The sequence below is a fragment of the Alligator mississippiensis genome, chromosome 13 (assembly GCF_030867095.1).
Source record: "Alligator mississippiensis isolate rAllMis1 chromosome 13, rAllMis1, whole genome shotgun sequence".
Taxonomy (NCBI): Eukaryota; Metazoa; Chordata; order Crocodylia; family Alligatoridae; genus Alligator; species Alligator mississippiensis.
The window spans coordinates 47,379,300-47,402,846 of record NC_081836.1 but is presented as its reverse complement, the minus strand read 5'-3'; the positions used below and the strand labels follow the sequence as shown (position 1 = coordinate 47,402,846).

At 44.4% G+C, this 23,547-nt stretch overlaps 1 protein-coding gene across 2 annotated transcripts in view; it reads left to right on the top strand.

Moving 5' to 3' along the window:
• Nucleotides 1-10,946: 10,946 nt before the first annotated feature.
• The window catches only part of TECPR1 (tectonin beta-propeller repeat containing 1), a 38,911-nt gene continuing 26,310 nt past the window's right edge, over nucleotides 10,947-23,547 (top strand). The window contains exons 1-6 of one of the 2 annotated variants that reach the window (XM_019494671.2): nucleotides 10,947-11,028; nucleotides 16,566-16,798; nucleotides 18,475-18,657; nucleotides 19,140-19,262; nucleotides 19,958-20,083; nucleotides 23,323-23,497. In XM_019494671.2, the coding sequence (XP_019350216.1) occupies nucleotides 16,568-16,798; nucleotides 18,475-18,657; nucleotides 19,140-19,262; nucleotides 19,958-20,083; nucleotides 23,323-23,497 (838 nt within the window). In that variant the 5' untranslated portion in view covers nucleotides 10,947-11,028; nucleotides 16,566-16,567. The remainder of the gene's footprint in view (nucleotides 11,029-16,565; nucleotides 16,799-18,474; nucleotides 18,658-19,139; nucleotides 19,263-19,957; nucleotides 20,084-23,322; nucleotides 23,498-23,547) is intronic. The other variant, XM_006265277.4, reaches the window with a different exon arrangement.

Genomic DNA, 23,547 nt, shown 5'->3' with positions numbered 1-23,547 from the left:
GGCCCCGCTCCCAGCGCGGCCTGGGGTGGCCCTGGGGCTCGCCTCCACAGCGAGGAGGGGGTTGGTTCCCTCTGTGGTCATAGTGACAAAGCCAGGCCTGGGAGGTTTTAACAATGTCGCTTGTCCACAGGGTCCTCCCCTGAAGTGGCCAGCCGAAGGAAAAGCATTGCCAGCTGGGGAAGGAGGCATGGACCGGGGGGGATGGAGGGGCGCAGCTACTCCTCCTCACTTCACGTTGTCGGCCTTACGTTCTTGAACAACGCGACTGGACGCGAAACGGCGTTAAGCGAATCCAGTTGCGAATCCGGCACGTAGGCCGCCGCAGCCAAACCCCGTTACAAGTGAACATCGCAGGACTTGGAACCGGCGTGTTCTCCAAGAGATCAGCGGCGTAACCATCGCGCTAACCGGGACGATGTTAAGTGCGGAGTGCCTGTATTCGGGGCCGTCCCCATACACAGTGGTGTTAGGGTGATGCAGCCCTGAGGGGCCAGAAATTATGAGAGAGGGAAAAGGGTTTCTTAGGGCGAGATTGTTCATCGGACCCGCTGTGTAGTGGGGATAAAGTTAGACAGGCTTACATTTGAAAGCTTGTCTAAGTTTATCCTCAGCTATGTAGTTGGTCCAATAAAATGTATCGCCCTAAGAAAGCCTTGCCTGTCCCTGTATGCCAGCAGAAGCTGCGTGATTTTGGCAAGCTGCATGCGAGGGTAAAGTCAGTCTGCATGGACCCCGCTGCAGAACGGTCACATCAGAAGAAAAAGTGAGACCGTGATTTTGCAATAACTTGTGTGTGTGTGAACCCTGTAAGGGGAGCTAAAGGGGTTTATGGGAGACAGGAATGAGAGAAGCATTTTAAAGAGAGGAAATACTACAGCAAACAGGCAAAGGGAACCCAAGGAAGCAAGAAAAGATGTCTTCAGGATCTAAAAAGAAACATGGCGGGATGAGAAAAGAGAAAGCTGTCTGAACTGGTGATTTCATGGTGCATTGACTATTGCTAGTTTATAAATTCTTCTTTAGCTGTTGGATAGATTGGACCACATTTTAAACACCTCCTAGTATGTTTGAAACACTGGCCCTTCTTCTCAGAACTGTTTCCTCCTTCTCTGAAATGTATGAATCAGCAGCATTTTCTGCTTGACATATCCCTGCCTTGCCTGTCAGTCCAGGAACCAACCTGGCCTCTGTCACTGGTAACGAAGCACTCACAAACACTGAAGAATGCATCCTCACAAACTGCTGTACGGGGCAGGGAAGACGGATTCTCATTTTAGAAACAAAAAGCTAAAAAAACAAGCAAACAAACACTGCACAAACAGATTAAGTTATTTACCCCAAATCACATACCAAGTCTCTGAGACATCCAGGAATAGAGCTCAGATATTTGAAATCCAGTCTTGCTCTGGGACCATGAGAAAAGGAAAGGGAGGCAACAGGGGCCTCTACCCTTTTTCTCTCCTCCTCTAGACCTGCAATGTTCCCCTTATTAGGAGGGATGCAGGGAGCAACTAAATCCTACTCCTGGTGTAGAAGGTGCCATTGATGTATATTAATTGTGTGTGTTTTGTATAAGCTATACAAGCTTTCTGAAGTCTTGTTGAAACACAAATGCAACACAATCCTTTCTCACTAGGGATAAGGACACTTCCTTAAATGAATGTTAAATAGCAGAGAGAAATCCCCCTTCTACAGAAGTGAAATTGGGGAGGGATTGGAAGAGACAAGAAGAGGGAAGGAAAACTAACTAGATAGGGCTTACAAGACTCTTTAGGGGAAGTTTGTCTTTATCCTGGATTAAATTATTTACCTTGAAACTGCTGAATTGTAGGATGGGCTGCATCTCAACAAGGGATGATTTCCATGAGAAAAATGATGGATAAGATTTTAAATATCTTGATTGTGAAAGAAACTGAGCAAAGTTCTTCATCCTGGAAAGGAGAAGTGTAAAAACCCCTTACAGAGGATCCTGCACTGCAGGCTGAGGATTGTACAAGTTACAACCCCGGCGTCGCTGCAAGGGAGCAACTCCCTCTACTTGCACTTGTGGTAAGCTCCTCCTCTGCAAAGCCGTGCCGCTTACCCCAGGTGCTCCACTGAGAATCGCTCCCTACCCGTTCAGAGAGGGGAAATAGCTTCCTTCTAACCAGTGGCACAGACACAAGACCAGGGGAAGGAGGCACGTAGGGACAGCTGTACATGTTATCTCTCCCCCTCCAGACCTACAGAATCTCACTTATTAAAAGGGTATAATTTGTACCCATCTGATGTCACATGGATCTTCACATAGAGAATCAGAGGTAGAGAGGGTGATAATGCATTTGTTAACTGGTTGTAATGGATAAGTTACACACAGCCGTAGCTATGGCCACTGCCATCGCTGTTTTTATTTGGTTTCACCTTCTAAATGAAGCTCTATTGTGCAATCAGCTTGTGATCTTTTGGGCAATAACTCACACTAACGTCATGTGGATGTGGTTTCAGTATAAGAAAAACAAAGAATGTCCCTTCAAATCATACTTGACAAGGGCACACTGAACACAGTATATAAGTCTCTTCATTTACTTGAGCAGGAATTGAACTGATCCATGAGCTAAAGGAAAAAGCTTAATTGTCAATATTATCAGGCCCATAGCTGCCTTCAAGTTTCAAAGAGTGAAACTCTTAGCATGCAAGTCTAAATAATTCTGAACCCTTATATGGCACTTTATCGATACAAGCAGATCCCCACAGCACCTCTCTGGAGTTAGAGCAGAGCCAAAACTCAATTTGCTGTTGAACCCTTAGGCAGAGAAATTCATTTTTCAGGAACACAGGCATTCCAATCCATCGGCCTTGCAGAAAACAGCAGGAATGACATGCAAGGTCTTGGGTTGAGGGAACCAATGCAAAGAGCTCTGTGCTTAGCTAGGCTAAGATACTGCAAGGGGTGAAAAGGCCAGGAGTTTTTGACAGAAACCTCATGAATTTGGAGGAAGTCACCCAAAAGTGAAATATGCTGCAGAGCTGTTCCCTTTGTGATACTCACCAGGGGCTAAACTGACTTCAGTAGGACCCAAATTAAGCTTTAAGAGAGTAAGCCAAGCTCTCCTTGGATCTCTTGTATTAGGGCTCTCCAACTTCTAAGTGGCTGGGGGCTGAATGCCCCCCAGCCCACCCTAGCAGCAGCCACAACAGCAGGAGCCATGGCCCCCAGGGGCTGCATGTCCCCTCTGTACTCCACACCCCAGTGCTGCTGCACCCTGCGCCCAGGCATCTCCCCACTGTACCATGCTCCCAGGCACCCATTATGCTGCATCGCATGACCCCCATTGCTGCTCCCTATGCACCCCCCCGCTACACCACATGTCCCAACTGCTGTTCCCTGTACCCCACTGCTACACTACAGGCTCTCCATGCCTCCACTACATTGTGTGCCCCCGCTACATGATGTGTCCCTTTGTTGCTGCTTCTCATGCCCTCACACTGCACCACCTGTACTCCCTGCACCTCCCCACTGCAACAGGTGCCCCCCCCATGCTTCCTGCAATGCCTCTGCACTGGGTGCCCTCCCTGCTGCTGCTTCCTGTACCTCCCTGCTGCACAGTGCCCCCAACTCCCTCTTAGCTTCCCTACTGGAAGCTCTGCCACTGCATCATGCCACTCAAGCACCCTAGGCTGCAGGCTCCCCACCACTGAAGGCTGTGCTGTGCAGCACCACCCTGCTCTGGTAGGGAGGGAGGATGTATGGGCAGGGAGCTGGAGCTTCCAGCTGGTGCTGCAGCCAGAGCAATGAGGGGAGCAATGACCAGGTTGGAGCCCAGGGACCACAACTGAACACTTTGCAGGCCACAAGCAGCCCACGGCCACCAGTTGGACAGCCCTGCCCTATGTTATAATCAACCAAAGGGGAAGGTTCTACTTGAGAGTTCGCCCTAGAGTATGTGTCAAATCCAGTCCCACCCTGAAACAGTGGTCCAGAGGAGGGCCACCAAGATGGAGCATCTATGACAAGCAAACTCTAAATTACCCATAAAAATTAAAGCACTTGAACCTGATGATCAAGAATGCTCCAACCTCGGTTCTCCAGAGCACCAAGAAGTTCTCATCCAGAAAGAAGTAAAAATAAACTTGCAATATCTGACATGTATTGTCAGAAATCCAAAGTAAAAAATCCAAACCCTTTAAAAACTCTCAGACTTCCTTTATGCATTGCAAAGAATCAAGATAGCTCCAGTGTTTTTCTCCCTACACCCTTTTCCGATCATTTTTAGAATTTAGCTTTTCTTAAGGCTTAATAAGAAAATCCATATTCCAATAAAGGGGAGGAGGTGAGTCATTCCTTCTCTCTTGGGTCTCTCAAGCTTTTTCCCTATATTTTGCTTCATACCACAGAAGTAGAAATTTCAACGCTTTTAGGTGAAATCACTTCCTGACAGTTTGAGACTCGATAGCTTTCACTTCTGATTTAAGCCCAGAAAACTATTTGCTTGGGGACCGTTACTTTTTATACAGCTGGACTGAGCTTTTCCAGATATGAATAAAAGAGGAAATTTCCCACTTTAATGATGGCAAATGCCTAACTATATAGTAACCTTTTCTTGTCTGAGCAGTTAGCCCAAATTTGGGGTCCTGCTGGTTGTTTCTGTTATGAAATATTGATGATGGGGCTGTCTTTGATATGACCTTGCATATTTGCTAAGGAAGTATAAAGTCCTCTTTCCCTTAACATACATGGAACGAAAACACCGAGGAACAGTTTCCTAGGACACAGTCCAGGGGCCATTCTAGGCAGCATTTAACCCAAAATTTCTTTCATAGTTTTTAATTCTCAGAGTCCAGTGCTTCAGCAGCAGCATCTGATTCTTCCTTACTACCCTTTCTCTCTTGTTTCCTTGGTCTTTTTTCACCAACACACAAATGTACAGGAAACCATTCAGCTGTCACATGCCTTGCATGGGCCATTTTGGTCGGTGATACTTGCTCATGTTTTGGGTGACGGCTGCTATGGTTTCAATAGCCTTAACTGCTCGTATTTATCCCAAGTGAAGGCAGTTGCTAGACTCACCAGCTTTAACATTGTTTAACCCAACCCATATAAAAATATGCTTCAGGGCCCTTGTGCCAGATCCCAAGCACCAATATGACCTGTCCATACCACTCCATTGGTTCAAAGGGACTGTTAAACTGATTGCCCCAGTCACCTGAGGATGGGTCAACTTGGACAGCTTACCAATGCAACCCAAACTATTCAAAATGTAAGAATCTGTACGCATAGGCTAAGTTTTCTGAAGGCACCTAAGGGATTATATGATGGCTAAATATCCAAATCCTATAGGCATCCTTGAAAATCTGACCCCATATTTACTTGTTGCTCTTCCAACTAATGCTAATGATTTCTTTGCATCTTTTCCTTGGACAATGATTCTACCCCACAGCATGCTTATTGTCCTCGAAAACATTTCATTTTTTCCATTTTCCAGTTTTGATATCCAGCCACTTTCAGTTTTTCTTGTTTTATGTATAGCAACAAATATTACTAGATACTGACCATTAATGTTCTTTTTTGTGCCTAATTCTGATTTCTTTACAACTGTAGAGCTGATTTGAATGGAGCTACTCCTGATTTGAACCAGCATAAGTGAGACTAGAATGTGTGAATATCTAAAGCCCACATGATACATAGTTCATTAAAAAGTAAGTCTTATGTGTAAGTATCTACATTAATAGCTAAGGGAGGTTATACTTACCAAGGCTAAGCTGCAGAGAAGCTCCTTTTGTAACTTTTTCATAAATAAGCCAAATATATTTGAAACTTGGTAACAGGTCATCTCACAGATCAATGTACGGAAATTCGGTAGGGTTACTTAATCCTTATGAAAACCTGATGCAGAGAGAAATAACAACATGTGGATTAAAATTGCTAAACATAAACTAGGTCTTGCAACTGACTCAATGAAAAGCAGTAGAATATAACCAGGGAAATCAGGGCTTGGGCCAAAAGTTTTGGTAAAAAGATGAATCATTCACTCCTGATTAAGTATTTTATAATATATTTTATCAAAACTCAGAATAAGCTTTATAAAATAGATATTTAATCCTTTAATATGCCTGCATAAGCATTCAGTATTGTAAAGATAATGTCATATATGGCAGCTTTATCACTCCTAGTATGGCTATAAATCACTTTTCAGATTCAAAAGCTATTGATAATTCCTTCAAATAATGCCTCCAAATAATATCTGAACAGAGAAACAGTTATATGAGAATGGCTTTCAGTCCCAGATGTCTATAAATGACCATTCAATCCTGTATATTATCTATAAATGCAAGGCATCCAGTATGGGAATTCTACTATTCAGTAAGGTCCAGATTTCAGCCCTGGCATCCAAAGTTTCTGTTTTTCACTGACAGGTGCAGCTGGAGTTAACACCATCAAAGTATCCCCCAGGTTGCTAACCGCTGTGGGTTGAAATCTTCTCCAGGTCTGGTCAGTCCTTGATCTTTCTGCTGAAACAGTTAGTACTGTAGTTCACAGATTCACAGAAGTTTAGGGCTGGAAGGGACCTCATGAGATCATTGGGTCCAGCCCCCCTGCTATGGGCAGGAAAGACTGCTGGGGTCAAATAAGCCAGCAAGGTGCGCAGTCAGTCTCCTTTGGAAGATCTCCAGGGTAGGTGCCTGCACCACACCTGCTGGGAGTCTATTCCAAAGTCTGGTCACACCAACCGTGAAGTTTTTCCTTATATCCAATCTGAAACCTAGGAGTTTATGACGGTTGCTCCTGGTTTTCCTCTGGGGCACTTGGGTGAATAGTTGTTCACCGAGCTCCTGATATTTTTCCCTGATATATTTGTGAGCTGCCACCAAATCCCCCTGAAGTCTTCTCTTTTCTAGGCTGAACAGTCCCATATCTGTCAGCCTTTCCTCATATGGCTCATTCTTCAGGCCTCGAATCATACAAGTGGCTCTTCTCTGGACTCTCTCAAGCCTCTCCATATTCTTCGTGAAGTGTGGTGGCTAGAACTGAATGCGGTACTCCAGCTGCGGCCTCACCTATGCCAAGTATAGCAGGAGAGTAACTTCCTTAGTTTTGCTTGTGATACATCAGTTGACGCATGTCAGTGTATTGTTTGCTGTGCTAACTGTAGCATCACACTGGTGGCTCATATTCATTTTATGGTGAATTATGACCGCTAGGTCCCTTTCAGACATGGTGCGCTATAGCTAGTGTAGCACCACTGAGCCTGGTTGACTAGCATTTTTTCATTAAAATTTGAAAGTGTGACCAGATGCGCTTTTCACTGGAGAGCATAGAATAAGTGGTTATGGTTATATGGAAACAACTGTCAGATCACCTTTTGGACCAGATTTAAACCACTTTGAGCTCAAGAGGCAAGACATAAAAGGGTCCTCATCCAATCCCTCATAAAAAATGTAAAGCTCTAAAAACTTACTGATGAGATGGGTTGAGATCCTTACCTCACTCCAGTCCCTTTATGCTGCATAAAAGACCCAGAGCAGCATAAGGCTGCCCAAGTCACATTAGGTGCTTCTCTAACACAATGTTCAGAAAGGCACCTAGTTGCAACCTTGTGCTATGCCTTAGGCTCATCCAGCATGCTTCTCTCACAGGGAACACTCATTCTGATTTTTTAATTTTTGGGGGAAAAAAAACATTCACACTTGAAGTTAGATCAGACTTAGCTGTTGCCAGAATCAGTGGCCTGATTCTGATCATGCTTCTGCAATGGTAAATCAAGAGTAACTACTGAAGCCAGAGCAAACTGGATCCATTATGTTGCTCTTACACTGTTCTGACCGTGTCTTTTTCCTGGTTGAATTCCTCCCAGAGTCTCTTCTCAAATACTTTCTCTAGGTCTCAGACTTCTTCAGACTCTGTACCACTCCTTCCTGTCTACATCTCTGCCCTCATTTCCTGTATTCCCACCCCAATGCCTACACTCCTGTCTTGCCCCGATTTTGCACCATCTGCTGTCATCTTTGTGCCTTCTTCCTTGCTATCCCAATGTTTAGAACTTGATCCTGAAATTCACCCCTGTTCTCAGGTATAGCTCTCACCACCTCCCTCTCCTTTCACAGCCTCTTCTTTGCCTGCTCCCATTATTAATCCACCAAAGAAAGACACGCTTGTTTGGCTTTTTCATCTGCCATGCTCTAAGACAGGGCCACCATCTGCACCATCACACAGTGCATTGTGTGTCTGAACTCTATTATTTGTCTTGCTAAGCTACCACTGCACTGAAACACAGCGGCTGTCTTATAGCACAATGCAATAGTCTGAGGAAGTGAAGAAAGCTATATCCCATTTAAAGTTCAGGGATATGGGGGAAGAAGAGAACTAGCTAAAGTGGAATTTGTTCAGTGTATCAGAGAACACATTCCTAATTCTCTTTAAAAGAATTGTAGGATTTTTAAAAATCAAAGTAGTCAGACTTCATTTTTTTTCCTCATTGTCAAAGGATAGCACTATCAGCAGCATAGATTTCCTTTACATAAACATAGGCTATTGCATTTGTAGCAACTGAGAGAGGCAGCAAAAGCAGTGCAGTAGAGAACCATCATCTCCCTTCCAGAGACATTATCCATTCAATAGTTGCCCAGACCTATCCTTGTCATCTTTGTAATTTGAGAAGATCACAGCACCAAGTAGCATGGCTGCAGACCACATGATGCCATGATGCCGTCTTCTCCAGATTCCTTTATCCCTTTACAGCAATAGTTTTCAACTTCTTTTTCATTTGTGAAAAAAAAATTCAAATGCAGGTGTGGACCCCTTTGACTTGTAAGTGTGGGTATTCACATACTGCTTACAGGCAAGGACACCAAAGCATGTTTGGGCCTTCATTTAATTCTCTGTCCCTGTGTTTTGTACTAAGCCAAGACCACTGATGACACTTAATAAATCATAGTGAGGTTTTTCCTTAGGTTTCCTTTTAAACTCAATCCTGTTTCTCATTGCAATAGGGGAAGGTACTTTCTCAAAGCAATAATACCTCAAGTGTGAGCTTTAGTTAGGACATGAGATCAAGTGTAGGATTAGTTTACTAGTTCACCCTGTATTTTCCATTTTTGAATACTAGAGCTGCACAGAGCTGATATGGGAAAATCATCCCTTTTTACAAACTATCCTACATCTGCTTATTTTTTCTTTCTTTACCTGCTCTGAATTATTTGGATTTGGTGTTGGCTGCTCTTGGAGACAGGATACTGGACTGGGGGAGGGGATCACAACTGTGAACACAATTCCCCCATAAAGCAATGCAATGTCCAGTCATGCTTGCTATTAATTTTATTTGGATGTTTTTATGTCACTGTACTAAAAATATTAATCAAAGTAATCCTATAATATTGACACAATGTAATAATTACCCCGTACAGAGCATCATTTTTTAAGTATGTGCATGCTGGGATTAATGTATTGTGCAGAAAAGTGTGATGAAGAGACAGGAAGGAAGCAAGCACAGAGTTGAGAGCCACACACCTTCAGGGTATTCTGCCTAAGATCTCCTGTCTGATGTTGAACAGGTGTCTCCAGCTAGAAAACAGACATGATAACACTTAAAGTGGTAGTCAACTAAAATGCAAATAGTTTCTGAATGTTGCCGTATGTTAATCTATGAGACAGGCAGTGTTCTCTCCAAATTCATATTCAGGGCTTCACAGCAAACTACTCTGGTATTTTGATCCAGGGCTCTATTGAGGCTTTTTTTTTTTCAGTGATCTGCCACTGCCTGAGTTGGGCACCGCCTGCTAACATCTAACTCCAATAACCACTGCCAAGTCTGTCTGTAAGGGATATGTTTGAGAATTAGCTTAGAAGGTAAAGCATTTGCTTGGTACATGAGAGTGATGGCACTGATGGCCGTCTTCTCCAGATTCCTTTATCCCTTTACAGCAATAGTTTTCAACTTTTTTTTCATTTGTGAAAAAAAAATTCAAATGCAGGTGTGGACCCCTTTGACTTGTAAGTGTGGGTATTCACATACTTTGATTCATCATAACTGCCATTCGCGGACCCCTTAGACATAGTCTGTGGAGCCCAAGTTAAAAACCACTGCTCTGCTGGAAGATGCTTGGATACCGTGCTACAGCGTGGGGGTGGGACACGTGAGCGGGCCTTCCTGGGCATTTCTCAGCATGCCCTGCTGGGGCCGGTGACACCAGCCTGCTGCAATTCTCGCTCACCATGTCATTTATGTGGAGGGGTTTTGGTTGTAACTGTGTTGGTCTAAGGATATAGGCAGGCAAGCGTCTTTGGATAGATGTCATATCTTTTATTAAACCAGTTGTTTAGTTGGAAAAAAGTTCTTAGCAAGCTTTCCGGCACAATTGCCCTTCTCCAGGCATAGGGAGTCTCATGTGGTATCTTTTATTAGACCAACTGAGTAGTTGGGAAACGTTGTTAGCAAGCTTTCTGGCACAAACACCCTTCTTCCGGCACAGGGAGTCTGCTGGTCTGAGCAATGCAAGGAACGAGAGCAGCTAAAAGTGTGACCGGAAGTCACGGAGAATGTCAAGAGGTGGAAATTAGGAAAACAATGAGAAGGGAAGGGAGGAAAGGAAGGGGAAATAATGCCAAGGGTAAACCAGGCGGACTCTACTGTAATTAAGTTCTTCAAGGTAGAAAAGGCAAAAGGAAATAGCTGGCAACGAGGAAGACGAGGGGGAGGTGCGGAAGGGGGGACAAGAGAAGTGTAGACGGTAAGGGCAGGCACTGCGGTGTGTCTGGTGTCTGCAAGGCCGGGCGTCCTGACCCTCGCAAGCGCGGAGCGGGCCGGACTCTGCACCGCGGGCCGGGCCAGGAGGGCCGGACAGCTCCTCCCCGGGGGCCGCTCGCAGAACGCCATGTATCCGATTCCACCCCCTCCACTTCTCCCCAATCGCCGTGGCGCTTACATGCATTGAGGAGCGCACGCAGCCAATGGGCGAGCGGCTGTCAGGCACGCACTTCCTGCCGGAGCCCGATCCCCGGCTCAGCTGTGCGCGCAGTCGGTGCCGGGGGCGCGCCCGGGCGCGGAGCTGCAGGTAACGCGGTAACGCGGCGGCCCGGGGGGCGGGGGAGGAGCGGGGCTGCCTCTGCTGCCGGGGGGGCGGCCGCCCCTTGCCCCCGGGCATCGTCCTGCACTGGCTCCGCGTGCCCCCTGCCACCCTGGGGCAGCCCCTGCTCCGCACAGCCGCAGGGAGGACTGCGCAGGGATCCTGGTTTTCTCTGCTTTAAAAAAAAATCCCCCCTTTTTGCTTAAAAAAAAAAAAGTAAATTTACATTTTCCACAATTAAAATGAAACATTACTGTACATATATCTGTAGATGAGTGGTGTTTCATTTTAATCGCCGGAAAATGTGATTTTGGAGTTACTTTTTTTTTTTTTTTTTTTTTACCAAAAAGGGGGGAATTTTTTTTTAATTGGAGAAAACCAGGATCCCTGGTCATGAGCATGCAGAGGTGAGAGCCGGGCCCTCCCTTGTCTGCCCCGGGGGGCGAGGCGATGCTTTCCTTGTGGCCGCCCGGGAGAGCCAGGCGCTGATCCTGGCGCCGCGCTCAGCTCCCTTTCGCTTTCTAGAGGGAAGGAGCCTGGAAGAGAGGCCATCTGGAGCGTCTGATGACATCTGCAAGGCGAAGGCAGCGCAGCGCTACTGAGCTGTTGTCCTTCCTACCAGACAAATCTTGTCTGCATCATCAGCTGCGAAAGGAGAGATCTCTGTGCTGCTTGCACTGGAGTTTCCAGCATTTGGGATTCGGGGGACCCGGCCAACTCTGTGCCTAGCCAGAGTTAGTGAGGCTGAATAACCAGTGCAGGAGGGAGGCCTTGTTTCTACCCAGGAAGCAGCTCCCCTTCCATGACAGGCAAATGAATGCTCTTACGTTATGGAAAAAGCAATCGGGGCCTGTGGACAGCGGTAATATCTTTTATTAGACCAACAAGATTTTTGCAGAAAAAAAAATTCTTGAACATTTGCAGAACATTTTTTTGCAAAAATCTTGTTGGTCTAATAAAAGATATCATCTCTGTCCATGAGCCCTGATTGCTTTTTCCTCTAGGCCATTACGGCTACAACCTGCATACCTGACTTGCATACCATGTTATATAGTTTGCAGAGTGCTTTGAGATCCATTTGAATGAAAGGCCCTTAAGCAAGACCATTATGCTTAAGCCCTTTTCTGTTAGTACTATAAAAGCTGGCCAAGTATGTTTATCTGGAAGGAATGAAAGATTTATAAGTTTACCCTGAAACTGAAGAATTTCCATAGGGGCATAACACAGGGACAGTCTCATCACGTGTCCTGCCTCTAGAAACCACCAGTACCCGAAGAGAGAAACAGAGCTCTCTATGAAGAACCCAATGAATTTTTCAGTCTTGTAGAAAGGGGGGTCAGTATTTTCTTGACTGTTCTAGCAATCACGTTATACCATGTAGCTAGAAATTGTAAATATCTTTATGTAAGTATCTGCGCACATTTATGGTTAAAATTATCCAATTGTCCTAAAGAGTGGGAGGGGATTTGGACAACATTGAGTTTTTTTGTTGTTCAGAGTTACTGAAATGAATGTGTGCTGCAGGTGCGGGCACCATTGAAAATCTGGCAGTATTCCTCTTACTGCTGCAGTGCATGACATAGGCTGTGCAAATGCACAGTCCCATTTTCAAAAGTGGCTTCAGGTCCTATATGTATAAATTACCTTTAACACTTGTCTACTGTTCATTTGGATTTACACTTGTTGCCTTTCCATTTTTTCATTGCTTTATATAGAAAGAGTAAACAAGAATGGCTCATTTTCCCTTTTCGGGACTATCTGTTTAGATCTCAGTGTGGTCCTATCGAACTCTCCTTCCAGCTATAAGTAACATGATGATCTTTTGTATTCCCACTGCAAAGCTAAACTCTTTCATTGCAAAATCTGAACCCATTCCCTGGGCAAATCCCTGGGATTTGATTGCCATTCTGAACCTCTTCAATCTCTGAACCTCTGCAATCTCTGTTCTATCTTTCTTGATCATATTCTTGCAAAGAGAGGCCCATATGTGGATTAATGTCTGTACTGTATGAAGAAGTGTTTGTCCTCTTTGCATCTCATTTCTCTAATGGATGCTGTGCTCTTGGCAGATATCTTCATTGAGTCAGCCAGATCCTGAGTTGGCAAGCCAGTCAGTTGACCAGTTGAATAATGTTAGTTGTTTGCCTTTTATTTGACTGGTCAAATATTCTACAAAGCCAAGAAAGCCCTTGGGTAGGTAGTGGTCTACCTTTCTTATAGCATCGTGTTGTCATCGATTAGCAAGGACTGGAATGAGAGTTCCTTGCCCCCCGGTTCCGCAGAAGTCATGATCCATACACACGCACTTCATTTAGGTACCTCCTGTGCCCTGCTCCTCTCTCCTAAGCTCTTCCAGCCTCTTTTCCTTTCCCCACTTTAAGCCATCTGGGGATGCAATAGCTATGCTGTACTAGGGGAGGAGCCAAAACTAGCTAGCAGCAGGGCTTCTGGGATAAAAGCCAAAGAGGAGAAAAGTTCAGTTTTTAATACCATCCACAATTATACTTATCTAAAACTGTCACTTGTAATAAATTATTATAGCTTTTAGAATTTAATTTAATTGATTCATAACAGCTAATTTTTTTTGTAATAAGCATAGGTGTCTAACCTCTTGAAGATTAAAGTCTCTCTTTATTCTTCTAATAAATACTTGACCAGTATTTGATCAGTCAGTTGACCAAGTATATTTGACCAGTCAAATACTTAACCATAATCCAGGTTTATTCCTAGGCTCCAAACTCAGGGAATCCTACCGACGCACTTCAGAAATGGTGATTATTTTTGTTGTTGTGTTTACACTCACTTGGGTTAAATGTTTGCTATTTTCTTTTGTTAGGAAATGTGGTTTGTACTACAGTGTTTTTAAAACTAATTTTGAAAAGCTCCTTTCTTTGGGTTCCATTCTTCCAGTGCTTCACGCGTTATCACTTTCCACTTGCAATAAGTACTTACATTTACAATAACACTGTCCATGGTACCTGCTATTCAAAGATAGTATGTTCCTTACAAATAATAATTTAGGCTTGCACAAGCTTTTGTGAGATACAAATATAATTCTGTCTATAACACAAGCAGCACTCTAGGGGTGGTTGTGAAGCCCCTGAAGGCCATGTAGCTCCTATCCTGCTCTGGCTCTAGGGTCCCTGCCCTTCACTCCTGCCTGCCATGCCTTGCTGTTCTTAGTTAATTTTGGAAAGGGAAGTTGCCAAAGGGCCCTAAAGAAAGCCCTGCCCTGTTTTCCTGCCAGTGGATTCGTCTCAGACCCTAGCAGACCCAATCCAGTTTTCTCACTAGGTGAGCCCATGCATGCCCCAGGGCACCTGCTGCCTTGCAGGCTGTTCATGGCCTCTGACCACCCCTACAGTCCTGCCTATGCCTCACAGACGTTACTGATTAGTCACTTTCCCTGTATTGGGGCCTCAGCCTTCCTGGCCTCTGCTCCTTCCTCTCACTGGGCCTTCTAGCCCCTGCCCACTGTGTTGGATCTGACTTCTGAGCTTCAGCTCATCTTGCCTACTTTGTAGTTTGGGGCTGTCAGTCCTGGTCTCACCGTCTGGGGCTGTGGGCCACTTGGCCTGCTCTTGCCTCCCTAGGCTGTGGGTCCCTGGCCCTGGCCTCACCCCTGTAGGGCTTTGAGCCCCTGGACCTACATCTTGCCCCTCTCAGGCTCCTCGCCCACTTGGGCTGTGGGCATCGGGGCCTGGCTCTCATATCTAATTGCCTGCTCTCTTGCAGCCAGCTTGCTGTGGGCAGTGTTCCCTTGAATGATTGCAAGTGTTCCCCTTTTACTTCGTGTGCAGCTCTCCACCTAGGTAACAGTGCTTCCTTGCTGTGTCCTTCTTTGCAGTTAACCTCTGTTCAGCTGCCTGGACTGTGTCTGCTACAGCTTCTTCCCTTGAAGTAAAAGGAACCCTAGGCTGCCTGTTGCAATTCCCATTCTACCAAGTGGGAAACTGAAGTGTGGAGGAGAAATGACTTGCCTTTGTGCAGACAGAAGTCTATTAAGACATCTCCTAAATTTCCTTTTTGCATTTTTAAGTGTAAAATTATTCTTCTCTTAAATCCATAGTATTTTTTGGCCCTCATTGCTATAGTCTTTCTGAATGCCTTCAGCTCATGATCTGTTGGGATGAGCAGGCTACAACCAAAGAGGAAGGTCTGGAGCTCAAATGAAGATCTCCCAAGAAGATGGGGTAGATGTTGTCTTGGTTGTTGGGGTCGTTCTGTGCTGCTATCTCCTTCCCTCTGGCACATTTCCTTTTCTAATGGTCTTTGTCCCACCCACTCACTCCTGCAAAGTGCTTGGCACTCTCAGCTCTTAGTGACCTCTAGGAGTTGAAGTCCCCAATATCTCAGTGTCTAAGCCTCTGCATGCCCTCTTCTTTCCTCTCCCCCCATAGCATCATGGACTGAAATTCCAAGTGAACATGCTCTGCGCTTGTCTGATGCAGGCTTACTTTTCTCTGCCCTCTCAGTTACTTTCTGTTCACTGCCAGAGAGACGGGCTAGTGCCATTCCATTCTGGTTCACTGCTGATTACCAGCGAGAAGGCAAGCAGGCTACTTTCTTTAGGACTATGTTGTGAGCGCAACGCTGCCCTTAACAGACAATGAAGTAGTGTGTTGAATAGTTGAATGCTGGTTCTAGGCAGTGCTTCCTCATTGTTTTACATTTGATCCTTTTCCCTTCTTGGCCTCTGGCTACATGGGCTGCATATCACACAGTTTTAAAAAAAAGTTGAAAATACACCCGAGTAGCTGTCCCACATAATGAGTGATCCTGAACACTCCTCTGTTACTGTTTCACTGGTAGGAAGTGCACAGCATACCAAAAAAAAGGACTTGGTGCTGGTAAAATGTGCTAGTCTAATTGAATTCTGTGAGTATAGGCATAAATCCATATAGGACAACAGGTCACACCCAGAGGGGTTTGCTCAGAGTCACAAGACTATCACGGACTGAAAATAAGTCCCACAGTCAGCTTCCCCATTGAGTTTCCTCCTTCTGAGCTGACCTGGCCATCTAGGCCATTAAGCAAGAGGAGGCTGATGGAGTGGCCCCATGAATTTGTGGGGCCAGATATATAGTATGGTTGGGAAAAATGTGTCACTCTGAAGTGCGAAGGCCTGTGTTTAGCAAGGAAGCAGTAGCAGTGCAGTTCTTGTGGGCTCCTTTATCAATGTGCCAAGGCCCTTTGACTTCCCCCCTCAGCCGGACACTCTGGCTGCTATTTGTGTCAAAGAATGGATCCCTCTTCACTGACTATAAAGTTCTCCACTGGGATTTTCAAGGGAGCCAAAGGTAGTTAGGTACCAGCAGTCGCAAAGCCAATGGGATTTGGGTGCCTGACCACCATGGACTCCCTCAAAACATTTGAATTTGATGCACTTGGAGATAACCGAGGTTGTTCAGTTCAGAGTCCAGGTTTGAACCGTCCCAGAGTTCAGGACTGTTCAGACTGAAGTTGGGGCTCAAGCCCTCCTTTTATAAGGGTCCTCTATGCTAATGTCTTTCTTTGTCTTTCAGCCATGGCGATGCCGAGCTCCCTCCTGTGGGCAGTTGATATCTTTGGGAGGGTGTACACTCTTGCCACAACAGGCCAGTACTGGGAACTCTGCAAAGATGGGCAGCTGGAGTTCAAACGGGTCTCTGCTGTCAAACAGTGCTGTTGGGGAATAGCTTGTGATCACCAGGTCTACACCTATGTATTCTCAAGTGATGTTCCTATTAGGTACCAGGAGGAAACCTATGAAAATCAGGTGTGTAAATCACGAGCCTACCTGCAAAAACTGCCACGAATTTTTCAGGCAGGGTTAGCAGTAAGATCAGAATTCAGTTGTCCATGTTGATCGGTTTTCCAGTAATAAAGTTGTTTGCAATGCAGTGTGGTAAATATGAGAGAATTCAAAAAAGAAGCATAAGAAGTTGCTGTATTTGGTGTTCAGATTGAACGGGGCAGACAGGCAAGCTTCTGCTGGATCCCTGCCTTCTCTGTGTCCTACAAACCATCCTGAGCAGTCACTGATTTATTTATTTTTAATCCATACTTCAATCCTCTGAAGAACTGTTTTACAGCAAATAGCAGGCTGTTCTTTTAATGTTTTAATTCTCAGCAGAGGTTCACATTCCCAAATATCTCCCTGCCCCCCAGCAGGAAAACTTAATCTTTACATCACTTGCAAACAGGGTGCTCTTGAACACCAGCCACTGCAGGCAGAATCACCTGATCCCATCGCTGACCAAAAACTGATGCCATATCACTTCACAGCAACAAAGCCTATATAACTTTTTAGCAAATGTTATTCCTGTTGATTTAAATTCTGTAGGAGGCTATTTTCCTTTATATAGTTCTTAAAAAAATATAGAATGCTGTTACTTGTCACATCCTATCAGCTTCTCTATAAAAGGAGTATCAACATTTTCCTTTATAATTGCATTGTAAAGAAAAACAATTTAAAAAAATGAAAGAAACCAAAAACTCTCAGATACATGGTAAAAGTCATTTCAAAGCTGAAATTGAAAGATTATTTCCTGCATATTTCTTTTGTTTTCTGAGGGATGGATGGATAAATATAGATTACATTTGTATTTAAATATTGGAGGGTATTTAAATATTTTCCTGGGCTCATTTTTTATATATTGCTTAATTACACCCTCCTTTTTAGAATGTTCCTTTTCCCATGAAACACGTTATTGGTTAAAAAAGCATAACTTTTTATCTTCTTATTTCAACTGTGAATGTAAATGTGAAAGGAACATTTGGTTGTGTAAACATTTGGTTACAATTTAGTTTAAAACCATGAAAAATAGAAATTGGAGAACAGAAAAGGAAGTTTTTTGTGAAAACAAACAACAAAAGTCATAGCAACCCAACCATGAATAGTGGGGGAAGGGGAAAATAAATGTGTAGCGCAATTTAGCTTGGTGTCCAGCAGGTATAGATAATATTTTATATAAATATCAATACATTTTGATCTTTGTTCCATAAGATGCAATGCACCCATCAAAGGAATAGTGATAGCTATTTCATTGTGATTGAGAGCAACAGTGTTGTGTGATCTGCGGTATAAAGTTTTGTCAACATAGCAACTAAAAAACACATCCTAATGGCCCTAACGGTGTTAGCAAAAATCATAACATGACTGTGATGGTTTAGTCAGGATGATCCTGCCTTGAGCAGGGAGCTGGACTAGTTGGCCTTGTGAGGTCCCTTCCAGCCCTATGTTCCTTTGATCCTGTGCAATTATAGCAGTAAAAGATTTGTTTTGTTCAGGGAACAAGAAAGGGGTAGGATAGAAAACAACACTCTTTTGCTGGTGCAGAACAAGATAGATACACCACTGAAGACCTCTGAGGCTCTGTCTGCAATCTAACAAGGCAGCACAACCTTGAAGGCACTGCATATGTGACCTTTGTTCCTTTCTTCTCTTGGCAGCGTTGGAATCCAGTTGGTGGCTTCTGTGAGAAATTAATGCCCAGTGATCGCTGGCAATGGAGTGATGTGAGCGGGCTAAAACATCAGCAACTTGACAGTTTCACACTGCCCTCGCCACACTGGGAGTGGGAGTCTGACTGGTATGTGGATGAAAATATTGGAGGGGAACCAACAGAGAAAGGGGTAGGTGAACAATACCGGCGAGGGATCCATTCTGGGAATCCACATCCCATTAAAGTAAAAGGCATTTCTTATCCTCCCCTAGCTACTTTTTTTCTGGGAAGTAGCTGGCTTGCAGTATAGCACTGGTGGGGTCTTATAGAAGACTTTTAAAGCCAAAAGAAACCTCCGTTAACTTCAGTGGGTTTGGAGCTTGCCCTAAAATGCGAGCAGTTGGATGCCATTACTATTTACTGTAACATTTTTATTACAGCAAAAGTAAAGTGCTCACTGGTTTTCTATGTATGCAATAGGGTATTTGAAATGCAGTCTATATCTGTAGAGTCATTAACTGATACAGAATTAGGAAATCCACTGATCAAAGCTACATGCACAGTAATTTGTATTACATTTGTAGGAGAGATTCTTTTGTAGAAATGTTTTGAGTTGTTATTTAATGTGTTCCTCCACTTCTGATCTTTATGAAAGTAAACCTCTGTTCAAAGGGCTGGACATATGCAATAGACTTTCCAGCTACCTACACAAAGGATAAGAAATGGAATTCCTGTGTCCGACGCAGAAGATGGATCAGATACAGGAGATATAAGTCACGAGACACTTGGGCAAAGGTCTCTATCTTTTTTTTTTTTTTTAATGTACTTATTACCTTAAGTGGTGTATGAAGAAAATGATGCCATGAAAGTGGGCAAGTCTATACTTCTGTCACTGCTTATATGTTGTGGGAAGAAAAGACAGGATCTTGGACTCCACAGCTGCAAATGCAACACCTCTTGCAAGCATCATAATTTCAAGGCTGGGATTATTCAGTGTCCAAATCCTGTAGAAATTCAGTGGAATTTAGATATCTAACTCTTAGCTCCTCTGCAAATTCCAGCACTATCTTCCAAACTTTTTAATATTAAAGGCTAAGAACTGTCTGCATATTTGGGTCTATAACTTGGATGCAGGCAATTGTCCAGTCTTTTGTATGCACAGATAGGTCTGGAGGGGAAGGGGATTTCTGTCTGCTTGTCCCAGGCCTCAGATTTGATTATCCACTGTAGAGCCAAAGAATAGGTATTTTGCAGCAGTAGAAGTGAAAGTTTCCTCCATGCTTCTCCACCGGTGTGCCCTTCCCTTGCCTGAAGGATGGAGCTTTGAGTAAGAGGGGGAGTAAGAGTAGACTGTCCTCCATGCCCAGCCATTTGACCAGTGGTCAGCTGAGCTAAGTTGCTCATTTCCCTGCAGGTACAAGCCATTGGGTATATGTGATATTACCTCTTCCTCCTTTTCTCAAACTCCTTTTTTTTTTTTTTTGTTATAGATTATATCCCTGGAAGATCCCAGTCAGCTGCCAGACCCTTTCAATGATATCTCCATTGGAGGATGGGAAATCACTGATGAGCCTGCTGGCCGTTTATCAGTCTGGGCAGTTTCTTTACAAGGAAGGGTATAATTTTTTTCATGTGTGTTCTTCTATTTTGTATTTAAGTCATCATTGTGTAGGAGGCTAAGAATTCCAGGATTTGAACACAGACAGATGCTCTGTCACATTGCTATCACATGCTTGTCAGGATCTGTGCTGATTGCATATCTGACTGAGGCATAGAAGATGTGACAGGCTGCTGAATGATTCAGCTAAATTAAAACTGAAGAGGAAGAGTTCATTAGTGTTATCTCATAGGAAAAAGTTGCTTCTGAATGTTAAATTAAACCAGCAAAAAGGGCAAAATTTTCATAGACATCAGGGCTGGAAAGGACCTCGGAAGATCATCGAGTCCAGCCCCCTGCCCCAGGGGCAGGAAGTCAGCAGGGGTCATTGGATCCCAGCAAGATAAACATCCAGATTTCTCTTGAAGGTGTCAAAGTAGGTGCTTTTTAGTCCTTTTGCTTGTGTTGAACAGTACTTTACACCAGTAAGTATTAACCTTTATGGCAGGGGTGCCAAAAATTAGCTCCACACCCTTCCTGAGTGCCACTCCAATCCTTTTTCCTTACCCAATCTGCTCTCTGCTCCCTGCCTGGCCTGACTCTATGGTTTTTGTTCTCTTGCCTATCTGTCACTGTGCTGTATGTCCCCTCTTCAATCTGCTGTATGTCACACACGGAGACTGCTCATGCCATCTGTGACACCCATACTACAGGTTGGGCTGCCCTGTTTTACACCATGAGTTGTCCCACCATAGTCAAAGCCAGCATGGGATTGGGGCAGCACATAGTGAGACTGATCTGTCCACATGGCGGCCCAGGGCAGAGCTGGATCATAATGGCTCAAGATTATGGTGGTGCATAAAGCATTGTGGGATCAGGGTGGCATGTGGTTGGGTCAGGCTCATATGGGATTATGGCAGCAAGAGATGGAGTGGCCTGCAGCCAGATCAAGGTAGTGTGAGATGTGGGGGTGCATAGGCAGATTGGGGCAGTGCAGGATGGGGCAGCACACAGCTGGATCAGGCTAATGTGCAGCCAGATTAGAATGGCACAGGATCAGGGCAGCTTGTGGCTGGATCAGGGTGGTACAGAATCGGGGTGGTGTGGGATCAGGGCAGCGCATGGCCAGATTGGGCTGGCATGGGATTGAAGCAGAATGAGATGGGGTGGTATGCAGCTGGATTGGGGCAGTGTGGGATTAGGCTGGCACATGGCTAGATGGGAGCCAGCCTCCTGCACCAACCCCACAATGAATCCAGCCCATGGACTGACTCTGCACCACTCATCCAGCCCAGGGGCCAGAAGGTTGGGTGCCACTGCTCTGAAATTGTTTGAAGTGGAAGGGTAGGATCTGGAAAGGAGGATGGGGAATGACAGGACCCTAAGGAGAAGCTTATTTTGGTTTAGCTTCTCTTTGTCCAAACTGGCTTAAACCACACCAGAATAAACCCAGTTTAATCCACAATGAGTGACCAGGCAGCCTTCTGCATCTTTTTAACTGAGTGGATTTAATTTACATTATTTATCATATTTATTAAGGTAAGCAGCTATAAGCCAAACAAGAATGGGCTCTCTTATGCCAGTTAGTGTACAAACAAATTGAGACAGTCCTTGGCCTACACAGCTTACTTTCTAAATATGTAATGCAAAGTGTAAAGGAAAAGGATGCATCTTACACAAGGTGTCATTTAAAATAACCTTTTACTTTAAACCAGTCCAACACAGGGGGTAGTCTACCCCTTCACAGGGTTTTAAGTCACATTAGCTAATTTGATTTAACTAAGCACCTTTCTCCTTCAATCTAGATAGTTCCTCAAGGGTTGGCTCCCTTATTGTTTTTAAGAATGCCAGAGGGACAAGTTAAATTTGCTGAAGGGATTAAATCCTCCTGAGCTAGCCTTGGAATCCAACCCTATAAAACCTTTATTATAATTAAATATTCCAGGCCCAAATTCTCAGCAACTGGCATTGTTTCCATAAGCCTCTCGGATCCTTCCCAGTGTTGTAAGAATCTTGCTCTGCTTTTCTTATTTCATTCTTATGGTGTAATCTCAGCTACCCTCTTTCTGTCCTTGGACTGTTCCTATCATGTGACTCTCAGGCCTAGAAATAGCTTTACATGGTAGAAGAGAGCAGCAGCATAGCAACACAGCTGGGCATAGGGGCAGTGGCAACTTCCAGTTGCTGCCATGCTGCAGGCATGATCGCAAGTTTTTTCATGCCCCACCGAGTCAGCACCGGGGCGGCAGTTGCCCTGCCCTAGTAATTATGGTACTGGAAGAGATTATAATCAAGTGGTTATAACAGATGCTTCTGGATTCTGTGCCCACTTTACTACCGATTGGCTCTGTAGCCTTGGATGACTTGCTTCAAACCCCGGATGCCTCAGTTTCCTCATCTGTAAATAATAGCTCCCTGCCTTAGAGTTATTTATTTATAACTAAAACTATATCTACACAACACCAATATAGTGCTTTGCCAGGATACCCAAGCTAGCTCTTCCAAAGCATTATGGTATAGACATGCATTGATTTCTACAAAAATAAAATGTTCATGAATGTAAGAATGCTGTGCTCATTATCCGCCACAAAGAGGAGCACGCATAGATCAAAGGATGCTTTTCATGCTGAACCTTCCTGCTACTGATGTATGCTAAAGAAGACAACATGTAGACATGGTGAGGGGTAGCAAGTACAGAACCCCAAAGTGACACCTTCTCTCTGCTGTGGATAAACACAGGATTGGGCTGTGTTTGGACTGGACACCATCAAAGGCTGCATATGTGATGGGGTCTTGACTCCTATCCAAACTGTGCCAGCCAGTGATCAGTTCTGTATGCTTAATCAAATTGTCCAATAATAACCTGAGCATGTTGTATGTATGTCTTCATATGAATGATATACTTTCTCCTAAAGAAGGAGACTTAGCTTAGTTTATTCAACATGTTTGAAGCCCATTTATGTGCTTTGAATGTTGAAACACATAGGGATCTTGTGGCAACAGATCATGTGCCTGCTCCAACTTGGCTTGCATCATAAAAGCTAGGCTATAGAAGTCTCCTCCCTGGGTACACAGGGAAATGGTTTGCAGCTGCGTAATCTGCATCAGCAAATGCCATTTAAAGGGGTAAAGAGCAAATGCTGTAAAATGAGAGGTGGTTGAAGACGGGCCATTCTCTCCATACCACTGCATGTTTGTCCTAAAGGTTGTGATTGTTTGTGTTGCAGTAGCATTTTTCTAAAGTTTTTGTTTGTCTAGGTATGGTACAGAGAAGATGTTTGCCACCACAATCCGGAAGGCTCTTTGTGGTCCTTAGTAGCCACCCCTGGTGAAGTAGTACAGATCAGCTGTGGACCATATGACCTCTTATGGGCAACTCTTTGGGAAGGACAAGCTATTGTGAGAGAGGGAATTGACAGAAATAACCCTCATGGTAACGTTCTGTCTTGACATACAGAAAAGCGCCTTTGGTTTCTAGAGATC